This window comes from Diorhabda carinulata, chromosome 5 (assembly GCF_026250575.1).
Source record: "Diorhabda carinulata isolate Delta chromosome 5, icDioCari1.1, whole genome shotgun sequence".
NCBI lineage: Eukaryota > Metazoa > Arthropoda > Insecta > Coleoptera > Chrysomelidae > Diorhabda > Diorhabda carinulata.
Window position 1 is genome coordinate 10,636,457 of NC_079464.1, and position 16,768 is coordinate 10,653,224.

Below are 16,768 nucleotides of genomic sequence, written 5' to 3' on the forward strand. Positions count from 1 at the left end.
TTACAATCTTACAAAAGGATGGTATTTATTTACAGTTATTATTAATCAGATTTATCTTATGCTATATGTCATTTCACCACGACCACGACAAGGCCAATTAATGTCAGATTAATTATTTGATGGTTTTTAATTATTTTCGTAATTAATCCAGTAGCTTAGGGATTTGGGCTGTGATTAACAGTAGGAGTGACTATTAACATACAGAACTTATAATGAAAATTCACTTAGAACTAACTAGGTATCAAAATATTGAAGATATCAAATCAAACATAAATAAGAATAAACAATGTGTTTGGAACTGTTCAATGAGGTATTAGAGGATATATTCGAATAACTGGATTGAAACGGTAGAAATTGATCAGGGAATAACTGATCCGCTGAAAATCCTGATAAGTGATAAACGTCTGGAAAGAAAAATATGAGAGTGATCTTATTTAGAGCAATTAGAGAATGAAAAAAGTTTAATTGGCGTGGATTGCGCAAAACGCTAGTCAATATTTTATCGATATTGATGACTTCTCAATCAGAATTCTAGAGCTGCCTAGTTTCATTCAAATATTTTGTAATACTGCAACAGCTTCAGATGTACTCCAAAGTCGATGTTGATATTATTCAAATAAGCGCGGATAATTGTTTCTCATCCAGAATAATAACAATATTTACACTTTTACGAAATGTATTTTCCCTCATGAGTGATAAACAGAAAGTATATTTATAAGGTAACGATCCAAGTTTTATTGAGTTAGGTTAGGTTAGGTTGGGTTGAGTATCAACAATATGTCATAAAATGATGCTGTTTTATATGCAAAAATTATATAAGAATTGCAACTAAGGCTACGTTTATGAATCCAATGAAATTGCTAAATCATCATGTCCGCACTTCGTCTTGTCTGTAAGTAGTAATAATTATATACAGTTAGTTGTCATGGGCATGAGTTTATTAGTCATGAATTGTGTTGTCGAATAAACTACATTTAACAAGAGTGGTAAATTGTCTTGAGAATATGAATTGAATTAATTGATAAAATTGAACGAGCTGATAATAAGTCCTATGATAGACGCGACACTAATGACATAATTAACTAAATGCTCTCATCAATAGACAAATAAAGTCCCTACTAACATATTGGAGTTTGGAAAATGGAATAGTATTATAGATATTTCTGTCATTTCTTTTTTTATGTATACAGCATTTTCCAAAGAATACATCATTCAATATCAATAAAAACTTCAAGTTCTAATATGATCATATTATATGGGTTATAATAATCACCTAACCTAACCTAACTTGTGATAAATGTTACTCAAACATTTTGAATCTTGTTTATCATAATTTGAAAAATGGAAAAGATGACAGGCGATGAAGGAAATCGAAATGAAAAAATCGACGCTGATTCAACTTCGAGAATGAACAAATAAATCATAGTTCCCGATAAAACGATTCGAACTATCGCTACTGTTTAACAAAAGTGTACAAAATCATCAACATTGTTTCGGGATTTGATGCAAAAAATTCGGGAGTGAGTGACGACGTTCGATCGGAAATTTTTCCTATGCTATCTATTCACTTCCAAATTTTTTGCATCCTTACCTAACCTAACCATATAAAACAAAATGAAATTTCAATTAATGATAACTAAATTTCAAAAAAAACTTGAGTTGTATACACAAGTTTATTAATAGATAACTTTTCCATCCTTGATTTCTCATTTATATAAAATTGAATGATTTTATAGATGATTTCTTACATTTTTAAGAAATTTCACTATTATTACATGTATATTTCAATTAGAATTTCACTCTTATTGAATATATTCCTTAGAAACTGCTCCCAGTAAAAGATCCTATGAATTAAAGAGAGTATTTATTCGAAATGGACTTTACAGAATTGAAGGATTTCCACATGGACAGATTAATGATATCACTCGATCCTAATTCATGTTAATAGTCAAAATTCAACTTTTCAACTCAACAAACCAAATGTGATATATCATATTTTATTACCTGAAACTCCAGGTTGGCTGATTCTATAGGTCTAGCAACCACCAATCGGACGTGGACACCACACTGTCTTAACACGGCAGCAACTTGTTCGGATCCTAGCCCTCTTAAGTTCACTTCACCGATTTGTAAAATATGGTCGCCACTTTGAAGTCTACCGTCCTGCAATATAAAGATGAATGGAACAGTTTAATAACGTAGTTAGAAAGTTTTCTAGAATCGATATTATTGTTTTGACAATTATGGAATACTAATAAGCTATTTTATATTATTTATAAACTAATATAATGCAAATTTAGTTGGAGTTCTCAATAATTTGTTATCAGCAAATGTTGAAAGTAAGTAATAAACAAAGCGGACCTTAAGAACCAAAATCTTTAAACACCTATCGTTACCATGATAGGTCTTACCAATTCACAAATTATTTCATCAAATATGCAATTAGAATAAATTGGAATAAATCATGAAGAACTGAAACACGTCATGAAAATATTATGTATGCATGATGCATTTCATGTATGTATTAGAACTAATACAAATATTGTAACCGTCCTTTTGTCCATCTATACACAACTTGGAGCTTATTGTACTGTCCCATGCGGGTTAAAAATGTCAGTAATGTTAGTTCAAAATGGAGATATTGTGACCTAGTGACCAATTAAGGTGTAAATACTGGAATTTTTAGTCCACGATTAAGTTATACCTTAAGTTACCCGTGGAATAAAATAATTATAAAATATGCCGAGAAGAGAACTATAGTTATTCCAGGAATAAACGGCTGGTCGTTCTGATACTACGCTTTTTAATTCCACTGAGCGCTAATCTTTTTAAAAAAAAAGTGAAGTACTTATTTCTTAACATTTTTTATGATTATATTTGCGAAACCTCCTATGGATGGAAAAAGCGATAAAAAAGTTACAATAGTTTCTCGAAGGATCAAAGACACATATTAGTGTATCTGGCTGAACTTCATATATATATAATTGATACTTATAAATTCGAGTTGCATGGAATTTTGAGAACTTAAATAATTTCTAGAATGCGAGAAAACGGATTTCGTAACCAATTATAAAAAAGCAGCTGAGTGGAATAAGGTTACAATCAAACTTAATGTTATTTATACTTTTCAAAATGAAAGTGTTGGCCAATTGGCAGTAACGGTTGATATACAGAGTGGGTGGCCCATTAGTGTGTGGAAGTACAATAACTTACTTAAGATAAATTATGCAAAAAAAATTTTTAAAAAAAGTTGTTATATTTGTCCAGATAAACATTTCTAAAATATTTTGAGGTATACAGGGTGTTCAGCCTAAGCGTGACAACATGAAGTAAAGTTTTTTAAATAGGACACCCTATATATTTGTTTACCATGGAATTTAGCGTAACATTCTGCATCTATCCTTGTCTTTTCTTTTCCCATAAATTGTGACGTTACCAGGTTGGAGCGAAAAATATGAAGATTTGACGAAAATTAGTGTACTATAAATGCTGCCTAGTAAACGTTATTAGTGAGAAGTAACTAAACTTGTTTACTAAGTACGAAGGTAAAGGATGGCTGAAATGTCTGAACAGAGAGGAAGTTTCATTTGGGGTCCGGGGTGTTTTTTAGATAAGCATTAATTCAGGAGATTTCTATCAGCAAAAACTAAACTTTTATTTAAAAATTTTTTTTTCATATTTTATCTTAAGTAAGTTATTGAACTTCAACATACTAATGGGCCACCCTGTATTTTGTTTGTGTGCGTTAATACTCATTTCTTTACTTCTAAGCCTATAGACTTCTTTTATGGAGAACATAGCAACTGATGGTGCAATTATTCTACCGAATATTGAAATTATAAAAGAATTATTGAATTCATTTCTATTATATATTACGGATTTATACTGTGATATCATTTGTATGGTGTTGCCAACTAAAAAATGGGATTCGTGGACCCAGTTTTGTTGCTGCTACCCTAACATCCTACAATGCAAATGGGGCTCAAACAACAAATATGGATACAACATAGGATCCTTGTTCTTCTGTAGATGCGATACCTTGTAAACTTTTGAAATTTTATGATACAGTTATTTGTTGAATTGTTAATATTATTTCCGAAAAAAGGCATATTACAAAAGAATAAACGGGCTAATATGAGAACCCATGGTCATTACGTACATGAAGAACTAGCAAAAAATAAAATGTATTTTTTAAATTTTTGTACGGTATTATTGTAAGAAGCAAACAAGGCAGAAAGAGGAGAGAAAAGCAGAAATACATACATTAAAAATGAGAATTATGTAGGAGCATAATTTAAAAGTGAAAATTTTTGAAGCAGAATTAAAAAAATAAAATAAAACGTATATAAATAGACCTTTAGTGAAGACAAGTCAGCCATAACATGTGTATTTCACCCGGTGGAACTCCATCCTTTCTCTCAATAGAAATATTATGTAACACTGCTGTTGCAACAATAATGTGACCATAACCACTGTCACTGAAAATAACAGAATTTGAGAAATCAATATTTTCAAATCTGATTTGTATCTTACTGTTACTAAACATAGTGTGATCATGGCAAGAACTTTGCCACCATGCCACAATGTTGAAAGTCGCAATCGTGAATCGCGAATTATCTGGAATTTCCATGAGAAATATCTATTTCTATTGCGATGTGTGCAGCCATTTTTAAGAATAACGGTTTTGTTTTAAAAAGTGTGCGGGATCGTTTACTTTCGAAGTTATAGGTAGGTAACAGATCGAAAGCATCGAAGCTGTCACTCACGGCCGACTAATATTAAGCAAGAGTAACTTTATAGTATATATACTCGCTGAATTTCAAAAGTTTTTAATCTATTTTCATGAATGAGGGAGTGAAAAATTATTGAAAATTTTTATTCCATAGGCGTATCACTTTTATTAGATGGTGTAATGATGGTTGGATTATTAGATGGTTTATAAGGTGTAACTTTTTCAACTATTTTTGTGTGAAATAACATTTGTATAAATATAATGAATATATCGCATGTACACTTATTATTTTCACCTATTGAACCTGCTTATAACTTCAATCAGCGGAAGGTAGTAAGTGCAATTTTTCATAAAATGCTTTATTTTTAAAAAAAGTATATTAATATCATTGTCTCATACTGGTTATATAGGTATATGGGTTCAAACTTTGACTTCTAAACAACGCTTCATTCACAAATGATAGCTTTTATATGAAAACTCACGAGTATAACTAGAGATACTTCTTGCAAAACAGAACTTTAATTTAGAAAAAGAACTAATATTGACAATATGTGGCTCGATCATTTTATCAGTAATACTGTCCACCTTCCACATATTCTCTTCTGCTTTAATCGTATAATTAAGTGTCTTTTCCCAATTTTCAGACTCCACATTATTTACGGATTCAAAAATAATTGTTCAACATAAATTATTTTTCCATTAAAGTTTTTCCTTTATCTATGCCCATACTAAGAGTATTTCAATTGAGTTCGAAATGCTTTGGTGGTGATCTAACCGCCGTCCTATTACGATTTTCTGCAATTTTATCAATTCCATATTTTTCTAATTTCTCTTTATACAAGGTACACAAAGGATACAGTCCTCCTTTCACGGAACCCGAACGAAACTTAATATTCTTTGAATTTAGCCAATTCTGTAAATATTTTTTCAACAACTTGGATGAGGTCAATTTTTCTAAAAGTTTCGTGTGGTAAAATGCATAATCCAATACTATTACATAGTTTTCAGGAGAAGGGTCTATCATTTGTTCGAAATATTTTTTAGACATCAGCATTCATTTATTCATGTTAGTCACCGGTACGAGTAGAGTACGAGTATACCAGTAGATAAATTATTTAAAGAAGCCTGTCTCCAACAGTTTCATCTTGCAAAAATTTATTTGTTTCATCTCAATAAAATATATTTCTTCTTTGGTTTCTCAATTCTTTTATAGTGCTTTTTTTTCTAAAAGTTTTCATAGTATACTTCGACTCAGTACAAGGTAATCCTTCTCATCTCGTGGCAATAACTTCATCTACTGTCATAAATTCTTTTCTAAGGAAGAACACATGTACTTACCTTCAAAATTTCTTTTCGAATGATTTTGTATTTGAAATTTTGAGTTTCTTTTACGTGCTGTTTGAAATTCGCCACATTTCTTTACTTGATAATTCTGTAAATCATAAATTTCTCAACACCCAGTGTTCTACTACTAATCCCCCTTTGTTAGCAACAGTTTTAAATGAATATGTTTAAATAATTTGAAACAATTTTATACTGTTGTTTCTCCAGTGTTGAAGGAACGATTTTTCGACGTTTACAATAGACTGGATCCTATATTAAACAGTTGAATTTTAGTCTGAAATTTGTCGGAAAGAGACTCTTGGAATGAAAATGAAACAAAATTTCTACCTTATATTGGTATATAGGTACCCACATTTCTCTATTATTGCTTGTACAAAGTTTTGATTAGAAATCTCTGGTTCATGAAAATATAATATAAGTTATCTCCTATTCTATAGCTTATATACTCGGTTTGTAGAACCGACCCTTAGTCATATACAATGCGTTAGAAAGAAACTCAACAAAAAATATTGAAATCATGAATTCAAAATTAATAAGTCAATGGGGTAGCTCTATTTGGATGAACTCAACCAGAGGAAAGAAATTCTTTTCCGATAAACTGGAGGAAGAACAAGAGAAGATAGATATCCAATTCAGAATATGACAAAAGTTTGTATAAATCAAGAAGACATTAGGATACGAAATTAATCCTTAATGAAACTACGCAATGCATATATTTTTGCTTTTACTAATACAAGCTTCAACGTTAATGAATAAAGCATTAAAAAATATTTACGGAAAATATGTGTAGCATAGATAAACAATATATTTCTTTCAGATCATATTAGTTTTTTGAATTGAATGAAACGAAAGAGAAACTAGAAATACAGCTGGACAAAGTTATTCTTTTTTAAAATTTTTGCCCTCTTTTGAACTCTAATAGTAGAAATATCCTGGTAGCTGAAGAATTTTACCGAGAAATACATTACATTTTCAGTGCTAGTACGTTATTATAGGAGTTTCATCAAAGACTTCACTCAATTAACGAAGCCACTCACTTAATATTTGAAGACGGGCACTCAATTTGAATATTCATCGGAATTGAGCAATTCATTCGATAAAGTAGACCGAGAAGAAAATACGACAGCAACTTCGGTGAATACATCAGCGGTGCCACGAATTTAACATTTCTAGAATACGACAGATAAAAAAAATATATTTTAGTATCTAATTCATCTAATTGCTAATACAATTATGAGGTTGCTCATTAACATTTGTTTAATTTGTTTAATTCTATTTTGAGCTAAAGTCTTACTAGGTTTTTGTACAGTTGTCTACCCTGTCTCATTCATATTCCGGGCCAAAATGTATCCCTGTTCATTACTACTGCAAGATTATCTCACATTATGTTCGTTGAAGCTCGAGGCTCGCGACTCGGGTGTTGTTTCAAAAAACCCGTCAACCATTCCTCCTTAAACTCCAGAGCACTCGATCAAAAATTCCTCTAGACATTTTTCCCCAACATTATTAAAAATTATATTGGCGCAAGGATAACCCACTTCGGCGCTAGTCTTTCGTGCTTCAATTGTATAACATCTTCCAGATTTAAAGGACAGGAGAAATATCTTAAAAATAAAGAAGCAGCAATAAACACAGCCAAATCGAATTGACACGAATAATTGTTATAACATTAACAACCGATTAGTAGAAGGTACTTGAAAAAATTACCTTCCCCTTCTATGTAAGCATTTGCTCAATTTATCTTTGGCGAGCTCTATATTACTCGGAAAAATCGTCGAAAGAGTCTCTTGAGGTTTTATCTCTCAATTACTTTTGTAATCCGTCACAGTCGCAATAATTGAACTAACCTGGATTACTGAAAATTCATTTCAAAGTTTAACTTTTAAACATTATTTCAGAATATGCTTTTCCTCCTGTAAAACTAAAAGTCATTTAAATGGATGGTATTTACTTTGAAAAACGATTGTGAATAATGAAATAGCTACTTAGGAAAGGAAATTGTTTGTGTTTCACCAGATAAATTACCATGATGGGGAGCTCTAATTAGATTAGGAATTTTAAAATAAATATAATAATTTTTTGTTGATTTAAAGAATTTATATAGAGTTCATTATGTATATAATAAGTCTCAAGCATAAGAGCTATACATTTTCTCATGTGAATAAATTGTATCTAAATCACGTAAGAAAATTATTTATTCATCTAGAATAAGAATCGAAAATTTGTATAGATAAATATTTCTACTCATTTATCAAATTATTAATAAAGGACACTTTACTGGAGTTTCCAATTTTGTAAAACAAATTACTGCAGGATAAAACCATAAATATATCAATGTTTTCCGTCAACAGAGGTTAAAATCTCAAAAAACTTTCTGAGGGTATTGCATTTTTAGTAAAAGAAGAGATATACTTGCCTCTTTTATTATATTATTCATTTATTTTTATAGGTGATGGTTGCTTTATTGTACTTTCACATGTCCCTAATTAATATTCACTTGCTTCTCTCCACTCGACATCTACATATATATATATATATATATATATATATATATATATATATATATATATATATGGATTTTCAAAATCTTGTTCAATATTTTTTTTATTTACGCTTATAGAAGCATGAATAGCGAAACCTGAATAAACCTTTCAATTAATCGAGCGATTAATAAACAAGTTGGCTGTCAGTCGCTTCGTTTCCCCCTAGCTATGAACCATCAATGAACCAATCCATCCATCCATCTATCTGAAATTCTGATCAGAATTATAAGTCCGGGAGCCAGTAGCAGATTGAGGTTGGTCATTTCATCTCAACCGATAATTTGTAGAATATGTTCGCCCAATTTTGCTTGAAACAAAATATTAAGTACTCGTATATGAAACTTGGAGCTCCAACGCTTTTTTATGTTAGCCTCCACTGAAATCTGAACAACTAGAAAATTGAATAATCGTATTTAAAGAATGAATATATTTTAGCAACGGTAGACATTTCAAATTATCTCGGAATGTCTGTATTGTTTTTCCGCCATATTTGCACTCAATATTCAAACTTCGAGTTATAATTTGAATTTAAATTGGTAAAACCTATGTTTACTTATTACTCAGTGGACAGGCAGAATCAACCGCTAGAAAGTTATATTGCTTCTATATTCTTGTGAGTTCGAATTCTAATAATACAATTCTATTCGACTTCGAAAAGAGATCAAAACTGAAATCCTTCCTCGATTCAATGGAATTGAAAATTGGGTGTGCTATGTTTCTCAAATAAGTATCTTATTAGTATATCGTTTGTATGAGGATGGTCCCAGATCGTGTTTTCAGGCATCCGGATAAAGCTGGACATAGGTAGGCTTTTTGAATGTTTATTTCGAGAAGCTGTTAGCACATGAAAATTGTGTAGCCTACTTTAAATCAATGATAAGTCAATATTGATTTTCAGAAATCTCAATTACTTGTCAGTATTACTTTGCTATCCCAGGACATAATGTAAACGTTAAAAGAGTTTTCTTCTTGATAGGTCAACAATGAACGAAAGAATGCAACAGATTAAATGTTGACACTGTTGCCAAAATGTTGGTTGTAGAATTTAATTTGAAAAATTTGGCATTTGATGATTTTTACAAATTCATTTCGAAAGAAATTGATCTCTGAAAGCAGGTTTCGGTAAACCAAAAATATGAATAATTATTATAAGTTTTTTGTTCTATTGTTAAACTTAAAGGGAAGACGTTTTTGATTATTTTTTTCCAGTTAAAAAAGTCTTATTTTTTCATCTTACCTACTAATACTGGGACAAAATCCTCAATAATGTAGGGTGTCCGGCCTTTTTACTCAAATATCTGGACAAAATGACGCATCTGTCCAGCCATTAGGTTTGGTGACCTAGCAACCCTACTCCCAATAGTACCTTTTCTGAACTAGATTTAGAGGTACTTGAAAAATACCACTTTATTAGAAAGTAAACAATCTGTACCGTATCAAGATTGAAGACGCTACATTGTCAAGTATTTGTTTGGCAGCCGTCAATATTGAACGTTTTCAGTGAATTTGTAAACATGGAAAAAAGTGGTAATGATCATGTGATAGAATACTTTTATTTGAAAGACATCAGTTCAACCAATAAAAAAACGACGGGTTGCAACCTGGGAGTGCCGGCAGAAGTGGAAACTTGAATATTAACGTTGTGCATTTTTGATATTTTAGAATGATTAGGGAATAATTTTGCACGTATTGCTTTAATTATCAGTATAAAAGTAATATCATTCATGTGGTAGAATACAATATTTATTTATTGCGCTATCGTACTCAAACATGACAATTTATATTACATTAAAAAGTTTATCTCTCAGAAAAATCAACTTCCATCAATAAATTCGACGACCTTTTCATTATCATTATAACTAGAACCATCATCGAAAATCTCTAAAACTGATACGATCGGTTTATGATAGCTGAAATAAGAAACGTGCAGTTTTGATTCGAGCTTATTTAAATTTTTAATAAAGACCGCATCATTGTAGTTTTGTATTTCGTTGTGCTAAGACTGCGATCATTTGACATAGTTAAATCAAATTCATTATTTAAAAATTCAATTCAACAGGTGATTTTTATCGTCTGCAAAGTTGAAATCTCGACTCAAAATGTATATATATATACATATATATATATAAATAAATTTCTGTAATTTATTATTTCTTAGACCTTTTGATGTATTAATGCATCTAAATGTTTTTGATTTTAGGTCTCTTCTATTTTAAAATCAGTTTTTTTTTTATAATTTGTTAATTTATATTGATTTATAGATCACCTTCATCACGAATATCAAAATAGGGGTGAAATCAACTTAGAACTTTTGTTCTAACAAGAAAAATTAATTTTTTGTTGGTCCCTATATCTCAAATAAATAGCAGCAATCAATTAAATTATTTGTGGTTTTATTAGAATTTACAAAATAGAAATACAATTTTTATTTAAATTATTTAGATATTTTATATCATTTATAGCTTTTTTTCTTAATTTCTAAAATTTTCCTTTTTCATGTATTAGATTCAATTTCAAGAATTTTTGAATCTTTATAATTGAATTTATGTTTTTTTGATATTTCATGGTTCGTTAATGCATTTCTATTTTTTTATCGTATTGATGACCTCTTAGTCTATTTTCTGAGAGGTTTGCCCTATGTAGACACATATAAGGCACTTATATATAATACTACTTTTGTGTTTTGGTTTTTAGTTTAGTGAAATAATTCGATAATTGTTGGAAAACTGTACATATGGTAAATAGAATTTGTAAATAATCAAAAATTCTTGAAACGGATTCTAATACACGAAAAAGGGAATTTTTAGAAATGCTTCACATTAATAAAAACCAAAAAGTTATAAATGATAGAAAAGATCTAAATAATTTAAGTAAAACTTATAGCTCTCTTTTGTAAATTCTAATAAAACTACAAATAATTTAAATGACTACTGCTACATATTTGAGATATAGGGAGCAAGAAAAAATTAATTTTTCTTATTAGAACAAAAGTTTTAATTTGATTTCATTCTGATTTTGATATTCAATTTATCAAGTGAAAAAGGTAATACGGTTCATGCGTTCTTAACCTAACATAGAAATAAAGGTCATAAATAAAGAACTGTGATTATTTTCAGCATATTCTCCCTTGATTTCTACATACTTTTCAATACGTGTGACTAAAGCTTCTATACCATATAAAAAATCATGCATCTTTAGTGTAAAAATATTCATACACCGATTGTTTCATTTTGTGGTTGCTGTTAAAACGTTCACCCCTAAACGGAGCCTTCAGTTTTGCGAACAGTTTCCTATAATTAGAAAGGGTCATATTTAAAAACAACTTTCACGATCGTTCTGATTGATGGAACTACATTGATTTGTTTCGAAAAATTACTGGAAAAAAAATTTGAAATATGACTCCAAAACCAAAAAAGGAAGAACTTGTTTCCACGTACGTTTAATACTGCCAATGAACCAAGAGATAACGCTGAAACGGGAGCTCGAGTTGGCTATCTAAAAGAGGTTGTTGATCTGGGGTTTTAGGTATATAAACTTGTTTATATACCTAAATTGTATTTGCATGTGGGCTATGGTAGATTTATAGAGTTTTTTTTTCAACATACAAATCTATGAAGCCACCACTTAAACAGTAAAAGACACAACATTGAGAATGAAAACAAAAGCCTCTATTAATATTATTAAGAAAAAGTTTGAAAAAATAATTGATATAACAATTCCTAAGGTCGCTAATTCTTGTTCACATTCTATAACATAAGTTATTTTCAGCGCCAATAGTATGCTTGGTGGGTTTTAGTTTAGATATACACTTGTAGAAACACAAAGAAAAATTTTTCAGCCCTCATAAATTCCATTAAAAGATCAATTTCCTAGATAGTCATCCTTTCTCTATTAATATAATTAATCAAATATTGAGGGAAAAGGCAAGGTTCCTTGTCAATTTTATATATATTTTAATGATATCTTTAAATTTTTGTGATAATAATAGAGAATAAAATGTCCCCTCTATCTACTTATCTCTATTTGGATATATTAAAATGAGGCATAGTCAACAAATGACTGAACAAATCGAAAAGCATGTATCAGACCTCTTTATAAAACTTCTTTAATTTCGAGATCCATGTGTTCAAATAAAAAAGCCCATTGAAGCTTGTGCATGTTATGAGCTCCAAAAAAAAAACATCGAAAGAATGTAAATAGTGGATACAGCCTAAAGCAGAAGTCAATTATATAAGAAGCGGAATAGACGTCCAATAAATCACTTCAGAGTAAACAAACTAGAGACAACTAATAGCGAGATTAATTTTCCTGGAATAACATTTTCAGCGTCAGATCGATCCAATAACTACTTTTTATATTAGCACATCATAGTCCATATATAACCCCTCAAAAAAAGCAATCCTGGGAATAAATTATAGAGGAGACAATTGGAAGATAGTAAAAAGAAAAATATACTTTTCACATGTGAAGATGTCAGAAGCAACTAATAGGAGGGATAATGTAGCTAATGTTCCAATTATAAAACAGAATTGGTGCGAAAATCGGATTTGACCGGTATTAACAACAATGGTTTTGAAAAATAATTAGCTCATTTGAGAATGATTTATATTTCAGAAGTTTCTTCTAGATTTCGAGGCGACAATCATTATATTTTATTATACCTATAACAAAGACAATATAAAATAATGTTTAATTTACGAATGAAGTAGGAGTAACTTAACTTGTAGCATCCATAAAATTAAATACACTGGTCTGCATAAAAATTGGACATGAAACCATCCTTCATGATTCCCACGTAAAACGACAAAGATTTTTTAAAAGATCGCATTGACTTTCTAGAATCGATAGAGAATAGTAAAAACGTCAGAAACTCTCGAGAAGCAAATTAGATGTTTGACCATAATCATTCTTAACTACCCAAAATGTTTGACTTTTTTGTCAAAACGAACACTATATGGTGTAGATTTTAAAAAATTAAGCATTAATGATCATAAAACGAAGTAAAGAATAACAGATTGGGTATAAACTGTTTGCGTCCCTGTCACTTGATAAAACAATGTCGTTCAAGTTCTTGTACAATTTGCAAAGGGAATCACAATAGTTTATTACATATTTCTGGTTCTATGAAGCCTGTAAGAGAAACTGAAAATGCATCAAGTCCCGAAAGCATTGTTTGTTCTTTACGAAACACCTCTTTCAATAATCAAGTGTCGTGTTTTTTTCCGAACGGTTCCGGTGAATAATTGATGGTGGACTTTGTGTATAAAATATAATTTATTAAAAAAAAAACTAAATAAAACAGGAATATTATTTAGAACCACGCTAGTGCACGTTATTATTGACCTCTGTCAACTGTCTTAATAATTTTACTACCGCCTTCCGTATAATACCTATAAGAAATCATACCCCAACTTACCGGGTGGGCAACATACAACGCAGCCACATCAAAATATGCTGCACAAGTATTATTGTCAACCGTTCGATTATGTAAATAGCCAGCAGTCGTATTTTTTGCCACATCACGGGATTATTAAAGAAAGCAGCCATACTACTAAATTACGATTTGTTTTCGACGCTTCTTATGCAACCACTTCAGGTTATTCACTGACATACAAATGGTGGGTGCAACCATAGAACCTGATTTGATTTCTGCATTTATGCAATTCAGGTAATACGATTACATGATTGCAGGAGATTAGGTTAGGTTAGGAGGTGTAGAGACAATATATCGAATGTGTTAAATTAATTCTGAACAACGACCTCTTCAGCGTATTTTATGGCGTGAAAATCGTGATGCTCCGATAGAAACGTGCGAATTAACTACCGAGGAGTCACCAATCATTTCCGAAATCATCAAAAATAATTTCTATGTCGATGATGCAATTTCTGTAGCTAATGAAGTTGCTTGATATTTGAAAAAGAGTGGCTTCATATTACGAAAATGGGCTTCCAATTCATCTGAAGTCTTGGCAGGAATTGAATTAACTGACAAAACCGCCTACATTTATTTCAGCACACACGAAAGCATGAAAATGTTAGGTTCAATTCGGACTGCTCAAACGGATTGATTAACTTATAATATCAATAATTCCCTTAAGAGAAAGGTGATCTAAGTGATCTATTTTGTCTGGAACCTCTCAAATCTTCGGCCCTCTGGGCCTTTTGAGTCTATATTATAATCGCCAAGATAATTCTTTAAGAGTTATGGTCCAGAAAACTATCCTGGTATGAAGGTTTACCCACCCATTTACATAGTCGTTGGCTACAATATCGCAACGAATTAACCTGTTTTAATCTACTTACCTAGAAACTTCACTCTCGTCCTCTTCTCTCTTCGAAAAATACTCCGATCTATCCAAAGTAGAACGTATTACAGTGTACTGTTTAAGTTTTGAGGACAATTGTTTAAAGAAAGATGTTGGCATATATAATTTCGGAAAATCCATCTAAGGGTGGCATATCAAAGCAAAACATCTAAATGCTATATCTCTCTTTCCGTCTGCTTTGCGACTCACGCCATAAATCTGTAAAATACCACCTCAAACGAGTTGCAGGAAACGCATATTTAACCTCTGAACAATTCAGCACATTGATCACACAAACAAAGGCTGTGCTTAATTCCCGCCTAATCTCTCCTTTATCGTCCGATCCTCCCGACCTTACACCGTGTGTCCCGCTCACTTTTTTTATTGGACTTCCCTTGACTGCTGTTGCTGATCCAGACCTGTTAGAAGTCAAAATAAGACAACTTGATAAGACCTGCTCCAGCGGATTCAACAACTACAACAGCATTTTTAGAGTATATATCAGAGCTTCAACTGCGCCACTGTGGGCAAAGGTGTAAAAAATCTCCAGGTGGGCGATTTGGTGTTAATAAAGGAAGATAATCAACCCCCACTCAAATTGCTTCTTGGATGAATTAGCATCCTATATCCAGGACTGATGGAATAGCCAGGGTGGCGACAGTAAAGACTTCCAATAGCCTTCTACGACGTGCGTGTATAAAACTGTTACCGATTGACAATACAAAACTATGATCGTATCCTCTAAGCAATTCTTAATGCAATCATTGATGTAGTGTATCTCAAGTGTTGAAAGAAAAGATCTATAGACATTAATTATTTTTTTAGATTCTGCTTTATCGTTCCTTGTCATTTTTTTCTTGATTTTCTTGGAAGGTGTTTTCTTTCAAAGCCGGGAGTATGTTGTATTTTATAATCAGAATTATATTATTGTGTTTTATTTAGGGACTATTTAGGTAATAATACCTAACAGCAATTTGTCGCCCTTCCTCTCGCGGTTAATAGAAAACGCTCGGTATCATAGCCGAAGTCAACGTTCTTTAATATCCAATAAAACGAAGTCTCATACATTTATAATGTTTAATTTGGAAACAAAACATCAATAATCAACGAGAAACACGCAAAAGAAAAAACCCAGTAAATACAGTCAACTTATCGAAATAAGAAGCCGGGATAATGAAAGATTAGGTTATTACGCGACATCAAAAAAATTGATTTCATTACATTGTTCGATTTCGATTGTAAATTGTAGTTTTTTATGATGAGAATTAAATTTTTTATTGCAATCATCTACATATTGAAAAAAGAATGGAATATTTGTATCAAGTTTGCTTAGAACCGTTTCCTCAAGATATTCCATTACCAATTGTGCTATAACACTTGAAATGGAAGCCCCCATAGCACAACCATCAATTTGTTCATATATTTCATTTTAATATTTGAAGTATTTTATTGTAAGCGTAAGTTCTATAGCTTTTATAAATTCGTCCTGAGGAATTTTTGTATATTCTTTAATCTTGTACAGTTATTTTATTAATATGTTTTTAACAATTGTAGTAGGAATATTTGTATATAAAGAAATTACATCTAACGAAATAAATAAATAGTTAGTTAGGAATTTTTATATTTTTCATTTATTATTTGAAACCCCATGTGTTTTTGATATAGTATTTGTTTTGGTATAAAATTTTACCAAAATATTTTTCAAATAATTTGATAATGGGGTAAAAGGAGTTTGCATACTTGAAAAAACGGTCTAAGAGTTATGTCAGGTTTGTGCGGTTTTGGCAAACCATAGATTTCAAGATGTGAGGCATTGTGAATTGGCGAAATAAAAAGTTATTCTT

General features: G+C 30.9%; 1 protein-coding gene across 1 annotated transcript in view; it reads right to left on the reverse strand.

Moving 5' to 3' along the window:
* The window catches only part of LOC130894286 (uncharacterized), a 462,711-nt gene that overhangs the window by 391,868 nt on the left and 54,075 nt on the right, over nucleotides 1-16,768 (reverse strand). Inside the window, exon 4 of the mRNA XM_057801000.1 lies at nucleotides 2,005-2,163. Within this exon, the coding sequence (XP_057656983.1) occupies nucleotides 2,005-2,163 (159 nt within the window). The remainder of the gene's footprint in view (nucleotides 1-2,004; nucleotides 2,164-16,768) is intronic.